Source organism: Miniopterus schreibersii, assembly GCF_964146895.1.
Source record: "Miniopterus schreibersii genome assembly, chromosome: X".
NCBI classification, from domain to species: Eukaryota; Metazoa; Chordata; class Mammalia; order Chiroptera; family Miniopteridae; genus Miniopterus; species Miniopterus schreibersii.
Window position 1 is genome coordinate 83,427,710 of NC_138104.1, and position 22,007 is coordinate 83,449,716.

At 38.3% G+C, this 22,007-nt stretch overlaps 1 protein-coding gene across 1 annotated transcript in view; it reads right to left on the reverse strand.

Annotated features, from left to right (window-relative positions):
* The window catches only part of SYTL5 (synaptotagmin like 5), a 98,133-nt gene extending 83,153 nt beyond the window's left edge, over nt 1–14,980 (reverse strand). The window contains exon 1 of the mRNA XM_081125737.1: nt 14,499–14,980. Within this exon, the coding sequence (XP_080981863.1) occupies nt 14,499–14,617 (119 nt within the window). The 5' untranslated portion in view covers nt 14,618–14,980. The remainder of the gene's footprint in view (nt 1–14,498) is intronic.
* Nucleotides 14,981–22,007: the final 7,027 nt, after the last annotated feature.

The following is a 22,007-nucleotide window of genomic DNA, read 5'->3' on the forward strand; positions in this document are numbered from 1 at the left end:
AGGAAACTGGAGCAAGTTGGACTTCACATACCTGTTCTCTTGACATTAGATGTGGCCATATAATTGGCATTAGATATGGTCATGTGACTGGTATTAATCCATGAAATGTGGCATGGGATTCCTTCCAGGTAAAAGCTATAAAAAGTGAATGCTTGGTATTCCACATACCCTCTTCTTGGCATGGAAAATGACAATGTCCTAAATACTGTCTGCTCTGTGAGTCTGGGTCCTGGTGTGAGGATGCCATGAAATAGAGTGCCCAGCCATCCTGTTATGGACATGTAGCATGAGAGAGAAGTAAACTTTCATTCTTTCAAGCCACAAAGAATTTGAGGCTGTTACTGCAGCATCATTTAGACTATCCTGACTGATAAACATATAGCATAGTCCTTTATCTGGCTGGCACCTATATATCCTTTTTACTTCAGCTTTATTGCTCTTTCCCCAGTGAGGTTTTCTCTAATCACCAAATCTATAGCAGATTCCCATCTTATTCTCACTCACAGAATTGTGTTCTTTTTCTTCACAGCACATACCATAATTCTAAATTATACCTTTACTTGGCTGTTTTTAACTGGTTTAATTGTCTCACCAACTCCTCTGTAATCTCCATGAGGGCAATACTATAACTGTATTGTTCAGTTTCAAATTTTACAGCACATAAGCAGTGGCTGGAACATAATAGATAGCATTTAATTGAATTAATAAAAGAAAGCATAAGTAAAAGCTAGCAAGTAACAGAGGAGAAAGGGGTGGGGGAAGGAAACTCAGTCATGCTGCTTACTGGGTATCACTAAGCATTCACCTTAACCTCTCTGGGTCTCAGCTATTTCAACTTCAAAATGACAATAATAATTTCCTTCCTATCTTCCTTTGAGGGTGTTTGTTAGGGCCAGAGACAATAAAGCATGGTAGTGTGCTTTGTAAATTATAGAGGCCTTTACAATATGAAGCCATAATTATTAAAAAGAGAATAAGAAGATTAAAAATATAAAATGTTGGATCACTAGGAATAAAGTCAAATTAAAATTGGCTTAAACAAAGATCAAACACTTCGAAAAGGTAATACAAGCCTGATAAAACTTCAAGATGTTCTCAATTACTTGATAAGAATTTCCAGAACGTTTTTTATCTCCCTTAACCTCATTTATATACCTTTGTTCATTAAGCAAAACTATTTTGATTCTTGCAAATATCAAAACTCTAACTATTTTCCCTATTTTTTCTTGTCTGAAGAGAAGCAAAGAGCATGGGAGATGGACAAAGAAGTGTAGTAGAAATAAATGTGGTCCAAAAATCAACTGTTAAAAACTGATGAAAACTACAAAGAAAAAGAAAAAGAAAAAAGCTACTGAAGACATTTAATTCCAGGTAACACCAATTCTTCATTTGAGATAAGCTCAGGATGCTCTTGCATTTTAAAATATCAGTTTATTCTTTACACTTCCTTGTTGCTACACAGATACGTTTATATTAACATGTGAATTGATGACCTATATTTAATTGAAATCTTAAATATTGAAAATATGAACTATCTCAACTATAGTAGAATGATAGAATCTCTTCATTTCTATATTTCTGGTGATATATTGAATTCATTTTTTCTATTCTATCATCAAAAATGTTCAATGCATTACAAAGACTGCTTGCTTTATCTTTGCATAGATACATTCCTTTCAAATCAGGAATTGCTTTCATTAAAATTCCTGTCACATTTGTGTGGCATTCTTTTTCCTTTGTTACCATCTAGTCCCAATTGTACTGAACACTATTTTGCACCAAATAAGATAGGAATTTTAGAATGGAAGCAATTAGTTGCCTGGAAGAGGAGGCCACAAATAACAATTCAAAAAGTATCTTTGATTTCTTGATGTCTTTAAACAATCCCCAATCTTACCTAGAAGAGTACACATCAAATCTCAAGAGAGAGAATGAACAAGTGAGGACTATATACTAGTGGCCCAGAGCATAGGGCTCTGAAGTCAGAGGCCCTGGGTTCAAATCCTCTTCTTACCATATATTTCCTTTAAGAAAATTACTTAACCTCTCTGTGTCTCCAGATTTAAGGAAACATAACCTCTCTGTCTCAAAATACTCCCCCTGTAAGAGAAAATCATAATAGCTGCAACCTCATATGCTTGTTGTGAGCATTAAGTAAAATGTTAAGCACAGCTTGACACATAGAAATTGTGGACTAGACAATTCTGGTATGTGTCTCCCAATATCTGTTCTCTCCTTCTCTATAAGTGGAATGTCTAACTAGGCTTATCATCACTCAGAATAAAAACTATATTTCTTAGTGACCCTGCAGTGAGATTTTGCAGTGAGACTAAATGCTGGCCAATGTAATGTAATCAGAAATGATTTAGGCAACCTCTAGGTCATGTCCCTAACGGGGAAGGGTTCCCTTTCTCTTGAACCTTTCTTCCTTTCCAGAGGCTGGGATGAAAACATAGGGGTAAGCCATCTTGGATTAAAAGCTAGACTCTCCAGATGGTGGAGCAACTAAAGAAAAGGTGCCCAGAACAATGCTATAATGGAGCCACCATAACAATATCACAAAGCCAACCAAACAAGACTTTTCCTTTAGAGAGCAAAGTATTTCTGTCTTGTTTAAGCTTTATAATAATGTGTCTCTGTCACCTGCAGCCAAGCTTATTTTCCAACAAGTAAAATAAGAACTTAGTGATATTAGCTCTTTTTATTACTGTCCACTTGCAGAGATGTTGCTGTCAGGCTCTGCTTCAGCCTCTATTGCAATGCCTTCAAGCTAAATCCTTGTCTAAAGCTAGAGTTTTGTATTCCTTTAAAAGAGCAAAGCCACATGACTGATGAAAAATACTGTCAAACCAGAAACAATGAGACAAAAATCACTTGAAAAAATATATGCATGCAGAATAATGTCACAGCAGCCTAATGTCAATGGCTGCACACTTCCTAGGCACTCTCTACTTCTGTTCACATCCAGAGGCAATGCCATCAACACTGGGGTTCTTTTATATTTGCCTAAGGGAAGTCCAGGGGAGACTAGACCTCCTTTCTGTATTCTGAATACAAAAATATTATTTTTTCATTTTGATTGTAGCTTCTGTGTGCTGAAGTTATTATTAAAACCTGACCATCATAACACTTAGCCAAAATAGTGATAGGCACTCTGTTTTACATGTCATGCCATTTTACAGTAACCCATGTTAAAGACATCATAATTTCCATTTCATAGATTTAAAAAATGCAGCCTCAGAAGGAAAACTTGCTATGGTTCACAAGGTTATCAAGTGGTGCAGTCAGGATTCAGAACCAGAATTTTATACTCTAAAACCTACATTCCTCCCCCACCCCGTTGGCCCTCAATCTATTGAAATATTTTTGATCAGAAAGAACACTATATTATTAATAACTTCTATTTCTTTCCTAGTTATACAAAGCCATGCTGAGCACACTCAAAGTTATGCCTCGGTAAACATGAAGGGTTTCTTCTGCCTGCCCTGCTTCTCCCACCACATGGCATCTCCCCAAGGGGCCTCTTATCACAGAGTCTCTTATGGCACAAACATTCCCCAATGAAGCTGTTCTTCAACAAACATACCACTCTGGTCCTAATAAACTTTATAAAGCTTTGGACTAGTTTTCAAATCCAAGCATATTAAAAAGAATCAAGACCACCTGAGAATTGGGGAAAGTTTTGCCTAGATAGAAATCAATTTCAGAGAAAGTAATAAGGAGCAAGATTGAAAGAACACTTGTCTAGGTAAAGAAATCTTGTGAATTGTGCGAATTTCACCTGTTTAGAAATGGTCTCAAGGAAAGAGGGCACTGTGAAATCTTCAAGTCTGCAAATGATGCCAAGCAGTTACTGGTAGTAAAACACTTTACTCATAGGAATAAGCCAGATCATCTCACAAGCCATTGAACAGACAGGCAATTGTTTTTTAACTATACAGGCATATCCATTTTATTAGACTTCACTTTATTGAGCTCCACAGATGTCGCATTTTTTACAAAATGAAGGCAAGGCCCTCGGCCAGCTAAAAAATTACAACTCATTTTATTGAAGTGGCCTGGAACCGAACCCACAGTATCTCCAAGGTATGCTCTGTCATCTTAAAAAATAGCAGAGATTGAGCTCATATGTAATTAGCAAACCTAGTCTTCCTCCTGATAATATCTTAAAATAACTATCATCTCAATTTCCTGGCACAACAAGGCACAAGGATATGTTTTACTTATCTGAAACCCAGAGGATACCTTTCTTGGTTGCTAAAAACTTCAGAAAGTCCTGTTATGAATATGGTAAATTATACAGAAAAAAAAAGGATGGAGATAGAATCAGTAAAGCAAGTAGAACAGCTGTATTTCTTTTTTAAAAAACAAGGATAAAATACTGGGCTTTTAAGGATTACTGCTATGACAATGCAAGGATAGAAGTGACTTGATGGGAGGAAATTGGGCATTCATACATTTAAAAAGATAATTTAAAAGAACATACTGCCCTTGAAAAATTCTTTAAAACTAATTCTGCCACTGAATATAGATACATACTGGCTTTATTTTATATAAATACTGGATTTTATTTCTAAAATCTTTCTGAATTTGTGTCAACTAAATTATTTTAAATGCAGCAAGGAAGAAGTTATGTGCTCAGCAAAGACAGTCTGTGTGATTCTTCCATGCCTCTGAACCTGTTTTGTTGGTCAGTTTATTTTGTTCATTAGATTCCAAATATAAGTGAAATCATGTGATACTTGTCTCTTACTGGCTTATTTCACTTAGCATAATTCTCTCCAGGTTCCTCCATGCTGTCTCAAAGGGTATAAGATCCTTCTTTTTTACAGCTACGTAGTATTCCATGTGTAAATGTCCCACAACTTTTCCATCCACTCTTCTACTGATGGGCACTTGGGCTCTTTCCAGATCTCAGTTTTTGTAAATAGCGCTGCTATGAACATAGGGGTGCATATATCCTTTTTGATTGTTGTTTCGAGATTCTTAAGATATATTCCTAGAAGTGGGATCACTGGGTCAAATGGCAGCTCCATTTTTAATCTTTTGAGAAAACTCCATACTGTTTTCCATAGTGGTTGCACCAGTCTGCATTCCCTCCAGCAGTGCACTAGGGTCCCCTTTCTCCACACCCTCGCCAGCACCTGTTGTTTGTTGATTTATTGATGGAGCCATTCTGATAGGTGCGAAGTGATACCTCATTGTGGTTTTAATTTGCATCTCTCTGATGATTAGTGACATTTTCATATGCACTTTCATTATGCATTTTCATATGCACTTTCATATGCATTTTCATTAGCACTTTTTCATATGTCTCTTGGCCGTCTGTGTGTCCTCTTTGGAGAAGTGTCTGTTTAGGTCCTTTGCCCATTTTTTAATCTGATTGTTTGTCTTCCTTCTGTTGAGTTGTATGAGTTCTTTATATATTTTGGAAATTAACTCCTTATTCAATGTATCGTTGGCAAATATGTTCTACCATACAGTGAAGATATTTTCCCCATGGTATTTTATTTTTAAAAAATTCATATTATATGTTTTCTAATATTCTATAATAAGCATATTAATTCTATAATAAAAATTATATCAAAAGATATTAACTATTTCTTTAATTGGATTAAGAATTTATGATATAAAAATATTGTACACATTGATTCCCTTTATAGATCGTAGGGAATAAATGGTGATGGAAGGAGACTGGACTTAGGGTAGTGAACACACAATACAATATACAGATGATGTATTATAGAATTGTACACCTGATACCTATATAATTTTATTAACCAATGTCACCCCAATAAATTCAATAAAAATACAAATTAAAACATTTAAGAAATCCTTTGCTGTGTAAGTTTTAATTTCAGATATTTGCATAAAATGTTTATCAGTTATGCTTAAATTACTCTGCAATGAACTAATGATGAGAAAAATTATAAATGCCTGTCAACCTAATCTTATTACAGATTTAAATAAATTAAACCCTAATACCTATTAATATAGTAAAGTCATGTAAACTGTTTATATAAATTGTTCATATGCCTGAAATCTAAAATCTTAGAGGTGACATTTTTGTTAATGAAGTTTTCACTGATATTTCCTTAGAAATAAAATGCCTATTTCCCCAAGAATATAGTTGGTGTTTTCTTAATGAAATCTTCCCTTATAAACTGAACTAACTTTGGAGGGCCAACTCCTCTTCACTTACCCTCCCAGTCCCAACAGCCTACCCCATAATCATTCAATTATGCTGTAGATTACATGGGATTTATAGTTCTGTGTTTCTGCAACTTGCAATGAAAGGAAATGGTAGTTTCCTGGACATAAGTACATATTAATCTCTGCTGTCTAGGAGCATGTTCTCTACACAAGGAAAGAAAAGGTACTAAAAGAGGAATCTGGGAAAGAATCACAGAGATAGATTGTTAGCATAAGTAACAATTTTACTTATAATTATGGTGACCATATTACTTCAAACAAAAAATAAGGCCTGGTAACTATAAGTTCATTTATTTGGACAATCCAGTGTTTGAAATGTCCTCAAAAAGCAGGTATTTTTGGCCTTGTGCCTATGGTGAACCCTACAGGTAAGAATTACTTGGAGAAAAATGCTATAGAATCAAAATTTAAGTTAGTTTCCAAATATGTGTATATATTGAAATTAGTAAGGTCTTTGGTGGGAGGACCCCCAAGGTTTTAAATTCATTTAAAGCAGAAGAGGATGTTTTTCCCATTTCTCTGTGACTCGTTAAGAGTTTAAGTTCTATTAAGGAGCCACTGTATTTATGGGGGGAGTTTCTGTTAATCCATTAAGAAGCTTTGTGGCAATTTTATAAGGATTAAAGCAAAATGTTTACCAAACCAAAATTCCACTTCAATAGTTCTGCTGGTGTTTTACCGGGAAAGTGAGTCTTTAGCCTTTTGAGAAGGTCAAACTAATTTTGTTCTTAGTGGTAGTGATAAGATTTGGAAAAACAAACAGCTCCCAGATCAAACATTTGTAGAGTATTAAGAAGGTATTTATTGCTTGGCACTTAATAGTCTCACTAACTTCTAGGCTGAATGTATAATTCTTGCAATCACTTCAAATCCATTTGAACCAAATATTTAACTTATCAGCAGGATTCCAAATAGGCAATTTGAATAAACTTTCCCCCTCTGTTTCTCCCTCCTCCTCTTTCCTCCCCCACTCTGTTCTAAAATGATGAAATCAACCACATAAAAACAAAGCCACACTGTGAATGGCAGTTTCCAGGCTGGGATATGTTGTCTCTTGATGACACGAAGCTCTGGCTTGCTTCCTGGACCATCTCAGCTAACCCCACTGTGTGGAACAAAAGAGAACATACACTTTGATTTTCAGCATGAATAGTAAACAGCATAAGGAACTCTTGTCAGCTTTCATTGGGCAAGAGCAATGCTTCAATAAAAGTCATAACTTTAGATAACTTTATAGAGCTTATTGGTCAGAACTGTCAGTAAATATCAGGCTAAAAAAGGGTTGTTTCATTCCATTTCTCTGACAGCTATTAGTAAGGTTATAGGTGGGCTTTCAACAGAGTCTGAACAAGTACAGTTATTGCATAAGCACAGAGAAAAGGGAAGCAATATGGAATGAGAGAACCTCGACTCTGATGTTTACCAGCTGACCAAATTATTTGATCTAAGTTTTAGTTGCTACAGCTATAGTAAATTTTAATAGTACATACCTTAGGGATGACATGGGGATTAAATGAAGATATATTTGGAAACTGAGTAATACATTCTTTGGTGTGAAGTAGGCATTGGCTAGTTTATTTTCTTTTTTTCTGCCCCAACTCCATTGCCAAAAGGTCAGATATGTCACTCAGAAGTTAAAAGTGACCTAAGAGTGAACTGTGAATGCTGGAGCCAGACTGTGGCGAATCAAATCACATTTCTGCCAGCTGTGTAACCTTCAACAATTTGTTTAACTGTGCCCATCAGTTTCCTCATCTATAAATGGAAATACTAACAGTTCTTATCTCATTGGGAAAGTGAATTTGTAATATGCACCTTGCAATATGCACCAAAAGATTTTGCAGAATCTTTTCCTATTTCTTGGTAATTTGTATGCCTTCAGATTAATTTTGCTGTTTTTCTATAGAGGCAATGACACATTAAGCTGTTCCAGCACATGAACCACTATAGATTGGGTGACACAGAAAAATTTTCTGGAAATGGCAGGACCCTGGGGAATCACCTAACCTCCCAGACAGAAACTCATCCTCTGTCTCTGATAGCTGATGGTTTCTAGTCCAACTCCAGCTTATCTCTTGGACTATAAATGTCTTGCTTCTCCTTGAGATGGTCTATCAAGTTTTTAGGTGTATGCGACTGTTCCCAAGGCTAGAAACTACCAAGATAGTGCTTTCAACACCAAAGGTGGGCAAACTTCAACCCTTGGGCCAAATTCAGTTCACTGCCTATTTTTGTAAATGAAGTTTTATTGGAACATGAGCCATACTCATTTGTCTACACATTGTCTATTTCTGTTTTCATACTAGAATAGCAGAGTAAAATAATTATAACAGAATATATGCCCCCTTAGAGCCTAAGATACTATCTGGCCCTTTACAGAAAAAGTTTGCTGACTCCTGGTCTATACCCTGGACAAAGTCTGATCCATGACTGCAAACATTTTTATGTTTATGGCCCCAAAAAGCATTAGATTGTGTCTCTGCCCAACTCCATCACTACAACAATAAATATATAGCACTTGCCCTATGAAAGGTACTCAACAAAAATGTTGCTTATTCCTGACTCCTGAGAACTATAGGATGCTCTTGGCTGCATGTAACAAAAAATCTTACTGAAACCCCTATAAATAAAAAAGAAATATATTATATTGCTTAAAGAAATCCAAGTTATTTCACTTAGCATGATATTTTCAAGGTCTATCCATATCATCCCAAACGGCAGTATTTCATTATTTCTTATGGCTGAATAGTGTTCCACTGTATATATGTACCACATCTTCTTTATTCAATTATCTATTGAAGGACATTTCAGTTGTTTCCATGTCTTGGTCATCATGAATAATGCTGCAATGAACATAGAGATACATATATCTCTGGGAATAAATGTTTTCAAATTTCTTGGGTGGATATCCAGAAGAGGGGTTGCTAGGTCATATGGTAACTCTAGTCTTAAATTTGTGAGGAGTTTTCATACTGTTTTCCATAGTGGTTGTACCAATTTACATTCCTACTAGCGGTAAATGAGGGTTTCTTTTTCTCCACAACCTCTCCAACACTAGTTATTACTTGTCTTGTTGAAACAAGCCATTCTGACAGGTGTGAGGTGGTATCTCATTGTAGTTTTGATTTGCATTTCCTTAATAGCTAGTGAAGTTGAGCATATTTTTATATATCTGTTGGCCATTTGTATGACTTCTTGGGAGAAGTATCTGTTCAGTTCCTCTGCCCATTTTTAATTGAATTGTTTGTCTGTGTTGAGTTGTATGAGCTCTTTATATATTTTGGATATTAGCCTTTTTTGGAGCTGTTGTTTTCAAATATCATCTCCCCTTCGGTTGGTTGCCTTTTAGTTTTGTTGGTGGTTTCTTTTGCTGTGCAGAAGCTTTTTAGTTTGATATAGTCCCCTTCATTTATTTTTGCCTTTACTTCCTTTGCCTTTGGGGTCAAATTCATAAAATGTTCTCTACAGCCAAGGTCCATAAGTTTGGCACCTGTGTTTTCTTCTATGTAATTTATTGTTTTGGTTCTTATATTTAGGTCTTTGGGATATAAAACTGATAGCAACAAAGAAACAGACAAGAAAAACGAACAAAAACTCGTAAACACAAACAACAGTATGGTGGTTATCAGAGGAAAGGGGGGTTGTGAGTAGTAAAGGGTAAAGGGGATCAAATGTATGGTGATGGAAGATGAGTTTACTTTGGGTGGTATGCTCACAATGCAATATATGGATCGTGTGTCATAGAAATGTACACTTGAAACCTATATAATCTTATTAACCACTGTCACCCCAATACACGTAATTAAAAGAAGAAGTGGTCTAGAAGTGTGGCCAATTTTAGTATATCTGGAAGCTGATAACAATTCTCTGCCATTCTTTATGTTCAGCTTCAGCTTTGTGCTGGCTTTCACACCCAACAGCAACTGGGATAACATGTTTTATTGAACATGTCCACTGGGGAAGAGAACCCTCTGTAAATTTGGGCTAAATGTTGAATGGGTCATCTTTGGTCTCATGTCCACCTCCAGACCCATAATAGTTGCCAGAGAAATGTTAGTCAAGGAATGATTTTTTTTTTTTTTAAGCCACCGCTGGAGCCTGGCTTGGTGTGGCTCAGTGGTTGAGCATCCACCAAGGATCCCAGAGATAGAGGTTCAATTTCTGGCCAGGGCACATGCCTGGGTTACAGCTCAATCCCCAGTTGGGGGCATGCAGGAGGCAGCTGATCAATGACTCATCATTGATGTTTCTATCTCTCTCTCTCCCCCACTCCCTTTCTCTCTCTGAAATCAATGAAGATATATTTAAAAAAAAAAAGCCACTGCTAGAGCTGAACAAAACTGAGAGTTGGGTAAGGAGAAAAAGAGAAATCTATGCTATAAGGCAATAAATAGAGTTTACACACTGAGACAAGTCCAAGAATAAGTGCCAAAGAGAATCTAAGTTCAGACATGCTTTTAGGCATTGTGGCCAAATAGAAATGACATCTTCTTAGTGAGAATAAACCCTACAAATGAACTCCTGAAATAAATAGGTACTTATAAGTTGAAGATTTCTTATAAAGGCCTAAACCACAAAATAGACATTTAGCAGTATTTGTTTTTAGGTGTGGAAGATCAAGTAGGGTAAAATGTTGTTAATGAGGTTGGGGCAGGGGGAGATAGATATTATGAGCCATGAACTTTTTATGTTAGGTTGAGTTCTTCCAATGTTAGACAAATCTAAAGTACAAAAGGATCAACAAATATTTTTATATTATGCTTCCAAATGAAAGGTATTTTTTTGTTTGCAATCACTGTTGATAACTCAGTTTCCTTTGCATCAGTTCTTTCTTCTTTCTTTATTGCATTAAAGCATCAATAAATCTAATTGATTTGTTCTTCACAGAGAACATTTAAAGTAATCTTACTCTCTAATACTTGAAACCTGTGTTTAGATGTCTTCTACCACTCTTTCCTGCTTGGACTGAAGGAGAAAAATAAATATATTTGAACATCTTGGATGAACCTAGAATGCTCTGATAATAGCCAGAAGTCTCTCCCAAAGGTATAATCAGGCTTCTCATGTGCTTTGGGGTGCAGAGCACTTTTAGGAGCACCCAGAGACCAGCCCCACCTTAATTAATGCCACACTTCAGTGACTATTTGGGTTATGGAGCATAGTTGGGTGACAGGCAGCTAAAATGTTTATTCAGTACAGTTTTTACACTCTCCCATTGTTCTATTTTTTTTAATCTCCAAGGACAACCTACTCAAGAAAATAAATATTCAAACAAAAAATCTACTGCTTCCCAAGCTCCAGTTAGCTAACTTTCCAGATCAGTTTCTTCTTTGTAATCATCATAATGCTTAAAAATTTTTCTTTGGCTTCCATTTCCTTGTGAAACCTATTAGTGGAATCTAAAGGTGATTCTGTAGTTCATGGTAAACAGCTGAAATACAGTTGACATATATTTGCCAATATAAAAATCCTTTTCACATTTCATGGCTAAGCTCAAATGTTACCTCTCCTGTGAAACCATTTCTTCTATGACTATCTTATTCATAATTGATTACTTTTTCCTCTAGACTCCCACCAAATATCAGCCTACATCTCTGTAGCATGGTGAAAACAATTATTGTAATAGCTAACACAAAAGTTTACTGGTGCAATAAAATCTGTTACACCATAAATTCCTTGTGTTGATAACTTTGGATGATATCAAGGAAAAAGGACTAAGTTTCCTGTCTATTCTTGCAAATTCCCTAGTTAAGTTTTTCAGAAGCTAATACTGACATGTGAATTTGTTATGCAAATAATTTAAGGCATGCTCTCTGGAGGAACTGTAAGGAAGTAGGTGAGGTAAGAGAGGGAAGGGAGAGGGCTTAAGTAAAGGTGAAGTCCAGCCTCAGCATGATCCCCTGGGGAGCTCTGAAGCAGAAGTTGCAGTACAGAGTGTCTTGCCTCTAGGCAGAGGCAAATGGTTACTGTATCTGTCGGCCATTGGCTTGGGGATGCCCAGTAAGGACATAAACTCAAGTTTACCTGGCATTTGTGGCTCTCTAACCCCATGGGCAACTCCAACCACCTAAAGGTAGTCCTCTAAAGAAGTTAGTATGTGCCAGCCCTTAGAAGCAAGGAAGGTTGAAACTGAGAGGTGAGAGCACAGGTCCAAGAAGGGATGAAAGAGGATCTGAATGAAGCACCACAGATAGTGGTCACTACAACTAGTAAATCAAGAGCCAAACAAACGAACAATAGGAATAATGATTATAGCCAGGAATTATTGAGTGCTTACTGTAGGTCAGCATTGCTCTAAGTTCTTGATAATATCAGCTTATTTAACCCTTACAACAACCTTATAAGGTAGCTAATGTCACTATTTTTGTTTTGTCAAATGGGGAAACTAGATTTATCTATGGAATTAACTTGTCTAAGGTGACACAAACATTTCATGGTACAACTAAGATTTCAATCAACAAGTGTGGATGTATGCTTCAACAGTGTGTAATCTAAACACCATGCTGCCAACTTTGTCATGGCTTCTCAATATACAAAGTTGTTAAGAGTAGCAGAACCTGAGTCATCTGGGCTAGGCTCATACCTTGGTAGCTCAGAACAAAATGAAACAACACATCTAACACAACTAGTACAGAAAAAGCACTCAAATCTTCAAAAAAGTTTAAAGAGCCAGAAAATCAATAGCTTTATCCTAGATAGTTCTTTTGTATATTATACAATTTGGCTAAATTTCTTTAAAGAGAATAAGACAAGAAGACAAGGGGTGAAAATGGAGAAAAAAGAAGATCCCTCTTCTTTTTTCTCCATTTAAAATAAATAAAAGTTATTGAGAATGACAGAAACAAAGGCCTGGACAAAGGCTTATTCACTGTACTTCAGTGTTTCCTGGGATCTGGTTATTAATTTTCTTTCCCAGAAGTGAGTGATTTTAATTGTCTTGAGAATGTCATCAATAACTGGTTAATACCTTATCCCTCATAAACAATGTAACTTTTTGCAACACATTAGAAAATTTGGCCACATTTCATAACTGGCATACTAATGCCAAAAATATCATTTCTGATTTCTTTAAAATCTAAAATCATTAACTGCATTTTGTTGGCACCTGAATTCTAAGCATAGAAAAACTGCAATAATTTTAATCAAAGCCTTTGCTTCTTTAAGATTGGTTGAATATCTTATAATAATAGAAATGAAAATTCTGGGCTCTGAACTATGAAATAAGCATCAAACAAGAATATTTCAATGCATTTCCAATTCTAAGTATCCTGATTGCTTTAGGTACATTGAATATTTTTGGAACATGTGAAGATAATCTTACCACAATTTTTCTCCTCAAGTAAAATAAACAAAGCTTCTGATTGCAGTTTTGGGAAGCATACAAGACACATAAAATACAAGTTGCATGACTGAGAAGGAAACTATTTCTGCTCCTCTATTCAGAGGTGATATGTAAAAGCTAAATATATTTACAGGCAGGGCAGTACTGGTAGCAACTAATTGCAGTGGACGTAACAACCAATCAGAATGACAATATGATCATTCAGAACAGATAATGCAACCAATCAGAATGAATGCTGGTTGAAACATAGGTGAGATCATATACAAGGATCCAGCTAAATATCAACCTTTCCTACAACTGATATGAAACTCAACTGTGCCAATATTACTCAACTTTTCTCACATAGAAACATATTTGAAGAAATTTAGGTGCTTTCTGGGGTAGAATTGATACTTTTCACTCTCCAGATCCCCTTCTTCTTCTTCCAGCTATGGTGAAGGCAATGTCTCAGTAAGACTGATCTGAGAAAATAATTATAAATAAATAATAGCTAATATTTATTGTTCACTTAGGTACTGGGTGCTGCACATGTATTATCTTCCTTAATCTTTGCAGCAACCCTATGAAGAGGGTACTATTATTATCCTTGTTTGATTGATAAGGAAACCAAGGCATGGAGAAGTTGAGTAACTTAGTCAAGGTCATGCAACTAATACACTCCAGAGCTGGTGCTAAAACCTGGGCAGTGCTTCCATTTAGCTACAAGTTATGACATTATTAACAAATGGGCATTCTCATCAACACTATATTATTAGCTCAATTCCATTCTTTCATCTAGCTAAATAATAAAGTACTAAAAATATTTGGGCTATGGCTGGGAACCCGTGAAATCACTGAACAACATTTGTCTTCAATGTAGTTGTAGTTGTGACATTTCTGATCTAAATTGCTCCAAACAAACAGAAAGCAGTCAAGGAGGGCAGAAAAGATACAATATTATTACCTTATTCTCTTGTCCTCCACTTTTTTCAAATATTCATCTCTCTTTAAGACTCCTAGGATCATTTCCTTCTCATGATCTAATAAAAATGAGAGATTAATGAACTCCGAGCTCTTAGACATGGTATTTCAGCAGCAGCTCTGAATAGCAGTGGTCTAATCTTCCAGGTGAATTGATATTCCCAATTTTTAAGGTCCCCTTCAACAATTCAAAGTCACTCAGTTATTTGATATAGAGTGGTTTTTATAAAGTATTTGAAGAATCGCCAGTGTTAGTTAGGTATTCTTCCAAGCTACACAGAAAACAGGCTCCACTGGAAATACATTCCAAGAAAGTCATTATTGTCTTAACTGAAAAAGATATCCAAAGCTTTTGATGTGGTGTACAGTCAGGTGGAAGCTGAGTTTCACTAATAATGTTCAACATCAATCCTTCAGAAAGCTACAGGACAGGAGTCATATCCACTGGGGAAGAATCCAGAAACACTGAAAAGGTAGAGAAAACAATGGAGAGAAAAATTAATTAGGTCATTTTTCCCATAATACTTGTAAGAGTATCTAATTTTTGAAACAGTGATATACTTAACTTAAAATTCAGTTTTTTATTATAATTAGCATCTTTTACTAGCCAGATCCCCTTACATTTGCAGCTGACTTGGAAGAAATTGGGTCACCACTTGGGGACACAAAGTGTGCAGTTTGGACTGTTCACAACAAGACAAGTCCCTTAAATGGCTTCCTCCTGCTCTCTTCCTCCCTCCAAGAACAGCACAGAAAGCACTGCTAACAAATACTAACCAGTGCTACATGTGTCAACCTGAAGATATCTCACAAACATAATAATGAATGAAAAACTCAAGTTACAGAAACATTCATGCAGAATAATAGCATATAGATGAAGGAAATAACTTGCCACAACATTAATTTAGGCATACATGTATTTGTATTATAAATACAAGGAAATTCAAAGAGATGCCATCAGAAAGGAGAACACAGGAACTTAAACTGTATTGGGTAATATTTTGTTCTCAAGATGGGTGTTTACATCTCATGATATACATGATTATTTGTGAATTATTCTAGTTATGCAGATACTGCAAAATAGATGTTCTAAAACTGGTTGCTTGTCAACATCAGAAGCTCATCAAGCCTTGTCCCTTATCCTAACTCTTGAGCACATTTTTTCATTGGCTTGGTACCTGGATTCTCTCTGTACATCCCCTTAAGACTGATGAATATCAGAGTGACCTACCAGGTTTTGTGATTTGGCATCATCCCATGACACTGTCCCTCAGCTTCCCCCCAGGTCTATGAACTACAATCTACATGCAAGTTACACTTGGCTTGCTTGGTTCTAGCCAGGTTCCAAAACATAACTGTATACTTACTCAAAGGCTGCTTAGACTGAACTCAAAATCTCAGGATATCTGGAAAGATAGTATCTTTTCCAGAGCCTCCCTAACTTTCCTAAGTTCCCATGTGTTTGTTCTATACGTTGTACACCAAACTAGAACTGAAATGACTCAGAACTGAACTGCTTCTTATAAACCATGAGCCAATCCTCTCTCAGAAAATTGCCTGGTTAGTACAGACATTCTAGATCTATTCCAGTCCTTTTTTTTTTTTTCACAGCCAAAATTATAGAGACAAAAAGGATCAAGAGCCCATAGGTTGATCTGAATAGGAAGCAACAAGATGAAGAACAAAAGGGGCTCTTTAGAAAGATTAAGGATTTGGTTTTTGCATCACTGTCAACTGTGTTCTCCTCAGATAAAGAACACAAGTCGTTTTTCCACCCATGTGTGTCTTATCTGGTTTCATGCTGAAATGCGAAAACCACTTGGTAACTCAGTAAATGTATATATTATCATTACAGCCAGATTCACTTAAGACATATTTTGTATTTGAAATATCAGATTTAGAATCTCCTGACTATTCTATATAATCATATTTAGAAATTATTCAGCAGGTTGGGAGCCACAAAAATGCTTGACCTGAAGCTTACGGTCATCCTTGGCTTGGGCTATAAATGTAAGTCTGCCCTCTAAAAATTCAAGTGTCTGCCCTGTGAGGAGAATAAAGGGAAGGTAGTAACACCATGAGTTAGCAAATGAAAGTAACAGAGAAGACGGGAAATCAAGCAAGGATATAAGAGAAAATTACCCTGTGAGAATTTAATTAACAAAATTAGTTCTAAATGGATTTTTGTTCATCTATACCAGAGCTGATTTGTAAATGAGTGACCAAGGAGATCAGAAGTAGTCAAAACTTTATTTAAAAAATTAGAATGTTTCCCCATGAGGCAGGACTGGATTGTGATTTTGATTTGGTAAGATGACCTCTAATTGATGTTAATAAAGTGCTCCTGGAGAAATATGGTGTGGAGAAGATGAGATGATGAGCCTGGGCATAGATAACGGAGATCCAAGGAGCTAGGTGCCGATGATGCCCATCCAGACTCTGACCAGAGGACAAGTACTCAGGCCTCAAAATGCAAATAACCTGTTTATTCCCTGTAATACATGTTCCATGTTGGGTGATGGGGCCTCAGTCTGGCAAATTTTCACTTAAAACATGCAACTACTTCCTCTTGCTTGAGTTTCACTTCCTCCTGGACACTTCTGATTATAAGTTGACCACCCATAAAGCTCTCCCTTCAGGGTGTGGATATCCTGGACCTGCCAATGGAACCGTCTGTGTTTGTTTTGGCTTGAACCTATGTCTTACTTGTTCTCTGAATGCCAACCAAATCAAATTTCTGAGCCTTCGGAAGACCAGATCAGGGTTATGCTGAGTTCACCTAAGTTTGTGCCATTTTTTATGTCTCTTTTCAGTTAGTTCATAGAAACATACTGGAGAATTCCTTACAAACTACACATTTTTTGTGTGTGTTTATTTTTGTTCAAAATATTACAGATGTCCCTTTTTCTCCCCAATGACCCACTCCACCCCATCCCATACCCCTCCCCAGTCCCTCTCCCCACCATTGTCCATGTCCTTGGGTTGTGCATATATGCTTATGAATTCTTTGGTTAATCTCTCCCCTTTCACCCTCCTCCGTCCCTCCGAGATTCATCAGTCTGATCTATGCTTCCATGTCATTGCATCTATTCTGTTCATCAGCTTATTAAGTTCTTTAGATTCCACATATAAGTGAGATCATGTGATGTTTGCCTTTCTCAGCCTGGCTTATTTCACTTAGCATAATACTCTCTAGGTCCATCCATACTGTCCCAAAGGGTACAAGGTCCTTCTTCTTTACAACTGCATAGTACTCCATGGTGTGAATGTCCCACAGCTTTTTTATCCACTCATCTACTGATGGGCACTTGGGCTGTTTCCAGATCTTAGCTATTGTAAATTTTGCTGCTATGAACATAGGGGTGCATATATTCTTTCTGATTAGTGTTTCAGGATTCTTAGGCTATATTCCTAGAAGTGGGATCACTGGGTCAAAAGGCAGCTCCATTTTTAATTTTTTGAGGAAACTCCATACTGCTTTCCATAGTGGCTTCACCAGTCTGCATTCCCACCAGCAGTGTACTAGGGTTCCCCTTTCTCCACATCCTCGCCAGCACATGTCATTTGTCAGAAGAAACTCATCAACAAACCAACTATACATTTTAATCAAATTTTAAAAATGAGTAAAAATAATGAGTACATTTTATCTAGATTACATTCTCATTATTTTAGTTAAATGTGCCCATTAAACAATAGTAAGATTAGAAGAAGAAATTTATTTTTACTTTATTATTTAATACCTACACTTAAATAGATATCTCTCCTTAAACATTGTAGATGTGGATTTTTCCCTCTCTAGCCAGTAGCCTTGATAAACTGAGCTAAACTATTTAAAAAGATGACAAGATGGTTTGCATATAATTCTGCTGCCCTTCAGCATAGTTAGCTTTGAACAGATCACTAACTAACTCTGCTGAGCATCACAAAACATGTTATAATAAAAAATTCTCATAGCATTACACAGAGAAACATTTTTTTTCTCGAGTATGATTTGAGTATTAGACACTTAAGAATAATAAGGGTCTATATGTTAGCCAAAGGAAAGGGTATATCTGAATATATCTCATTAAGGGGTACTTGAAATGCAGCTTTTAAAATGGCACATTTCTGGAAATGCTTTTAGGATGAAATTAATTAGAATAAAATTAATTTCCTGTTTGTTACTGTGTGACAACACAACAGTTAGGTAAATTTTCAGCACACTTAGAGGGGTGTTCAGGATATTTAGAATACAAGCTAAAGCAGTATATGCAAAGTTCTCTTGGGATTGCCTTTCAAATAAATGAGCAGGCAAAGATCCACATGATGACCAAAAGTCAAGAACTGCCAGAGAAATAAAGATGCTGTGGGGAGAGAAATAAACAGTTCTTTCACTATGAACCCCAATCTGAAAGACTCAAGAGCAGATGCTATAAAATGCAGGCATTGATTTTTTAATAGAGCCGTTTCTTCTCACATGGATAATAACTCTGTGTGGCACATGCCATGGGAGTACAGTAGTTGATTTTTTTTTTAATTCACAGAGGTATTGTTTCTCTGAATAACAATAGGAAGGCCAACTAACAATGCCATCAGCTTTATAGTTATCTTGCATGAACAACATCCTCAGAATGTTCCACAGTAATAACAGCCAACACTAACATAACTCAACTAACCTTTATGAACCCCTCAAAAAATAAACTGTAATACCATCATTTTAGATATGAGAAAATTGAGGCATATAGAACTTACTATTAACATGCTCAAAGTCACCCAGTTAGTAACTCAGAGCACTCTTGGTTTCAGGGACCCTGCTTCTAACCATTGGATATGAATGCCTCTCAGTGAGTCCATGGAACAATAATATCCCCCAGGATATTACTAGATATTCAATGAAATCTTTAAAAGTTTTTCAGTCCAGTAAATTTTGGGATATGTTGAGTGAAACAAAACTAAATAATTTTTCTTCTACAGAACTAAGAGTCTTTAATGCTCTAATGTTCACTGTGAGTTTTCACAGAACCCTTGGTTTAGAAAAAGATATTTAACATTATTGATATTTACATTGGTATCATGTATTGTATTTTGATTATTTTAAAGAGAAAACTTACTATCTTAAAAAAAAAACTGGTCAGGAGGATTAAAAAAAATGTGCAAGGGTGCAGACAAGCAGGGAGGAAACATCAAGGGGACCTGAGATACTGGATCATATATTTAGAGCTTTGAATTCTCTGTAGGAATAATGGATTGGGTTGATATTAGGAAGAGGAAAAATAGGGGAGATTCCAAGATGGTGGCAAACTGAGTGGAAGCTACACTGACAATCTCCCAGGACCAAGCTGGAATTACAACTAAAATATAGAAAAACCATCCTGAATAATCAACTGCAAGTGAAGACTAGCTGGAGAGCACCCTCATAACCAAGGATGAAAAGTGGAGACCGCATAGAGATGGCTCTGGCATGGGGGGAAGGGAGGAAGCAATTGCCCCACCCTGCCAGAAAACCTCCGCTCCACCCTGTGGAGTTTCTACAGCCTGAGGCTCCTTAAGGGACTAAGTAACAGACTCCGGATGCTTTGAGTCTTTGCCTGATCTTCTTCTGGACCCAGGGCTTGAAAAAGCAGACCTTGGTGTGCAGCTTGGTCCTGTCCAAACACACCCAACCCCAGCAGAGGAGACCACAAGCCGTGGAGTGTGGAAAACTTCAAACAGAGTACTCAAGGCCAGTCATAAGCAGCGTCTGACATTGGCCTGCACCAGACACCATTCAACAAACTGGGGTCCTAGCAGATCTACCGAATACATAGGAACAAACCCAAACAGGCAGCCAAAATGAGGAGGCAATAAAAAAAAGCCTCAAATGAAAGAACAAAAGAATTCCTCAGAAGAAAAGCTAAATGAAATGATGATAAGCAACCTATCAGATATAAAGTTCAGAATACTGATCATAAGGATGCTCAACAGCATGAAAAAAGATGTGGAAACTATAAAGGAAATTAAGAAGAACATAGGAGAAATAAAAATACCTTGGAAGGGGAGAGGGAAGATGGCGGCCCTGTGAGAAGCAGCAGCGCCCCCGCTCCAGCCACGGACTTCATTTCCTCCTAAAATCCTACATAACCAGCTTGAAAAAAAACACAGAAACATACCTGAGTGGACGGAGTGTGAGTGGGGAGCACTGAGGAACCATCACGGAGTCCGGTAAGAGAGGGGGCCCTTGGAAGGGGGAGTCCCCCTGAAGCCTGTGCTGGGCTCCGAGCCTGAAGGCTTGGAGGCTGCAAAGCCCCGCGGACGGCATCCAAAAGCGAGGATCCCCACCCGGAGCAGAGAGGGGAAGGAGCGCCCCGCACACAGGGCAGAGGGACCCACGGGAGCGGTGAGTCTGGGAGGAGACGGCGCCTTCCCAGGAAACAAGGCCTCTAGGGGCGGCTGCAACCGGGCGTCTGGTGCTCGGGGTGCCGCCATAGGGAAGGCTGTCCCAAGGCCTGTGGCACCCAAGTAGCGAGGGACCAGAGGACTGCGCTGAGCACCCGCACACGGGGACCCTCTTCCTCCCTGTGGGGCACTGTGCTGAGGCCCAGAAAGCGCTGAATCTGCGTGGCGCGGGGGAGGGGAGGAGCCCTCCCGCCCTGAGCTCCTGGTGCCAGGAGGCCGGGATCTGTGACCGGCCCTGAGGGGCCCCGTGGTGGCCCATGAAGCTGCCCCAGCTTTGCTGGGACCAGCCCTGTGGACAGCTGCGTGGAGCTGACTTTGTGTCCCCTCCCGCTGGGTGCCTTGGAGCAAGGGCGGCGGGACCTTGCGGTGCGGACTCTGCCTGTGTGTTGCTTTGTGCTTTTGCGAGTTTGATTTGGAACTGGCTCCCACCTTCCCGGCGTGCACTGCGCCGACAGACCAGCGGAGGCTGCCGTTGGGGTCTGCGCAGTAGACAGTGTGAGGGGCGGGCCTGGTGCGACCAGCCAACCAGAGCTGAGCAGGGAGGGGCGGAGCCCGCCCGCCTCTCCTGCAGCCGGGAGCACCCCCCCCAACAGGAAAGGGGTGGGTCCCACTCACTGAGGCCCCAGACACGCCCACAGGGCACAGTCCTGAGGGGAAAGGGAGAGCAGCTCATAGGAGGACTTTGCAAGAATAAGACTCTCGGGGACTGTTGTTTGGGAGCTGGAGGAAATGCTGAAAACCCCTGCTGGGGGCTGGGCAGGCAAAGGGCCCACCAAAATGTGTTCTGAATCAAACCCGCTGAGCCCAGGCTGCTGAAACGGCCCATACAGAAAAGGCAACAGGCTGAAATCAATCTGAACCTGCAGCAGGCCAGAGCCTGGGGAACTAGAATCAGAGGACAGGAGAGGGACTGAGGAGCTGGCTGTGGAGCAGAGACTAACTCCCACAGAGTGAGCGCCTGACAAAGACACCTCTAACGGGAGTGATATCCTGGACTACACTAGCCACCCTGCACCCTAAAGACTCTACAGAAGACTCTGGAGCAAGGTCAGGCAACTACAAGGTTGCAAAATAACTG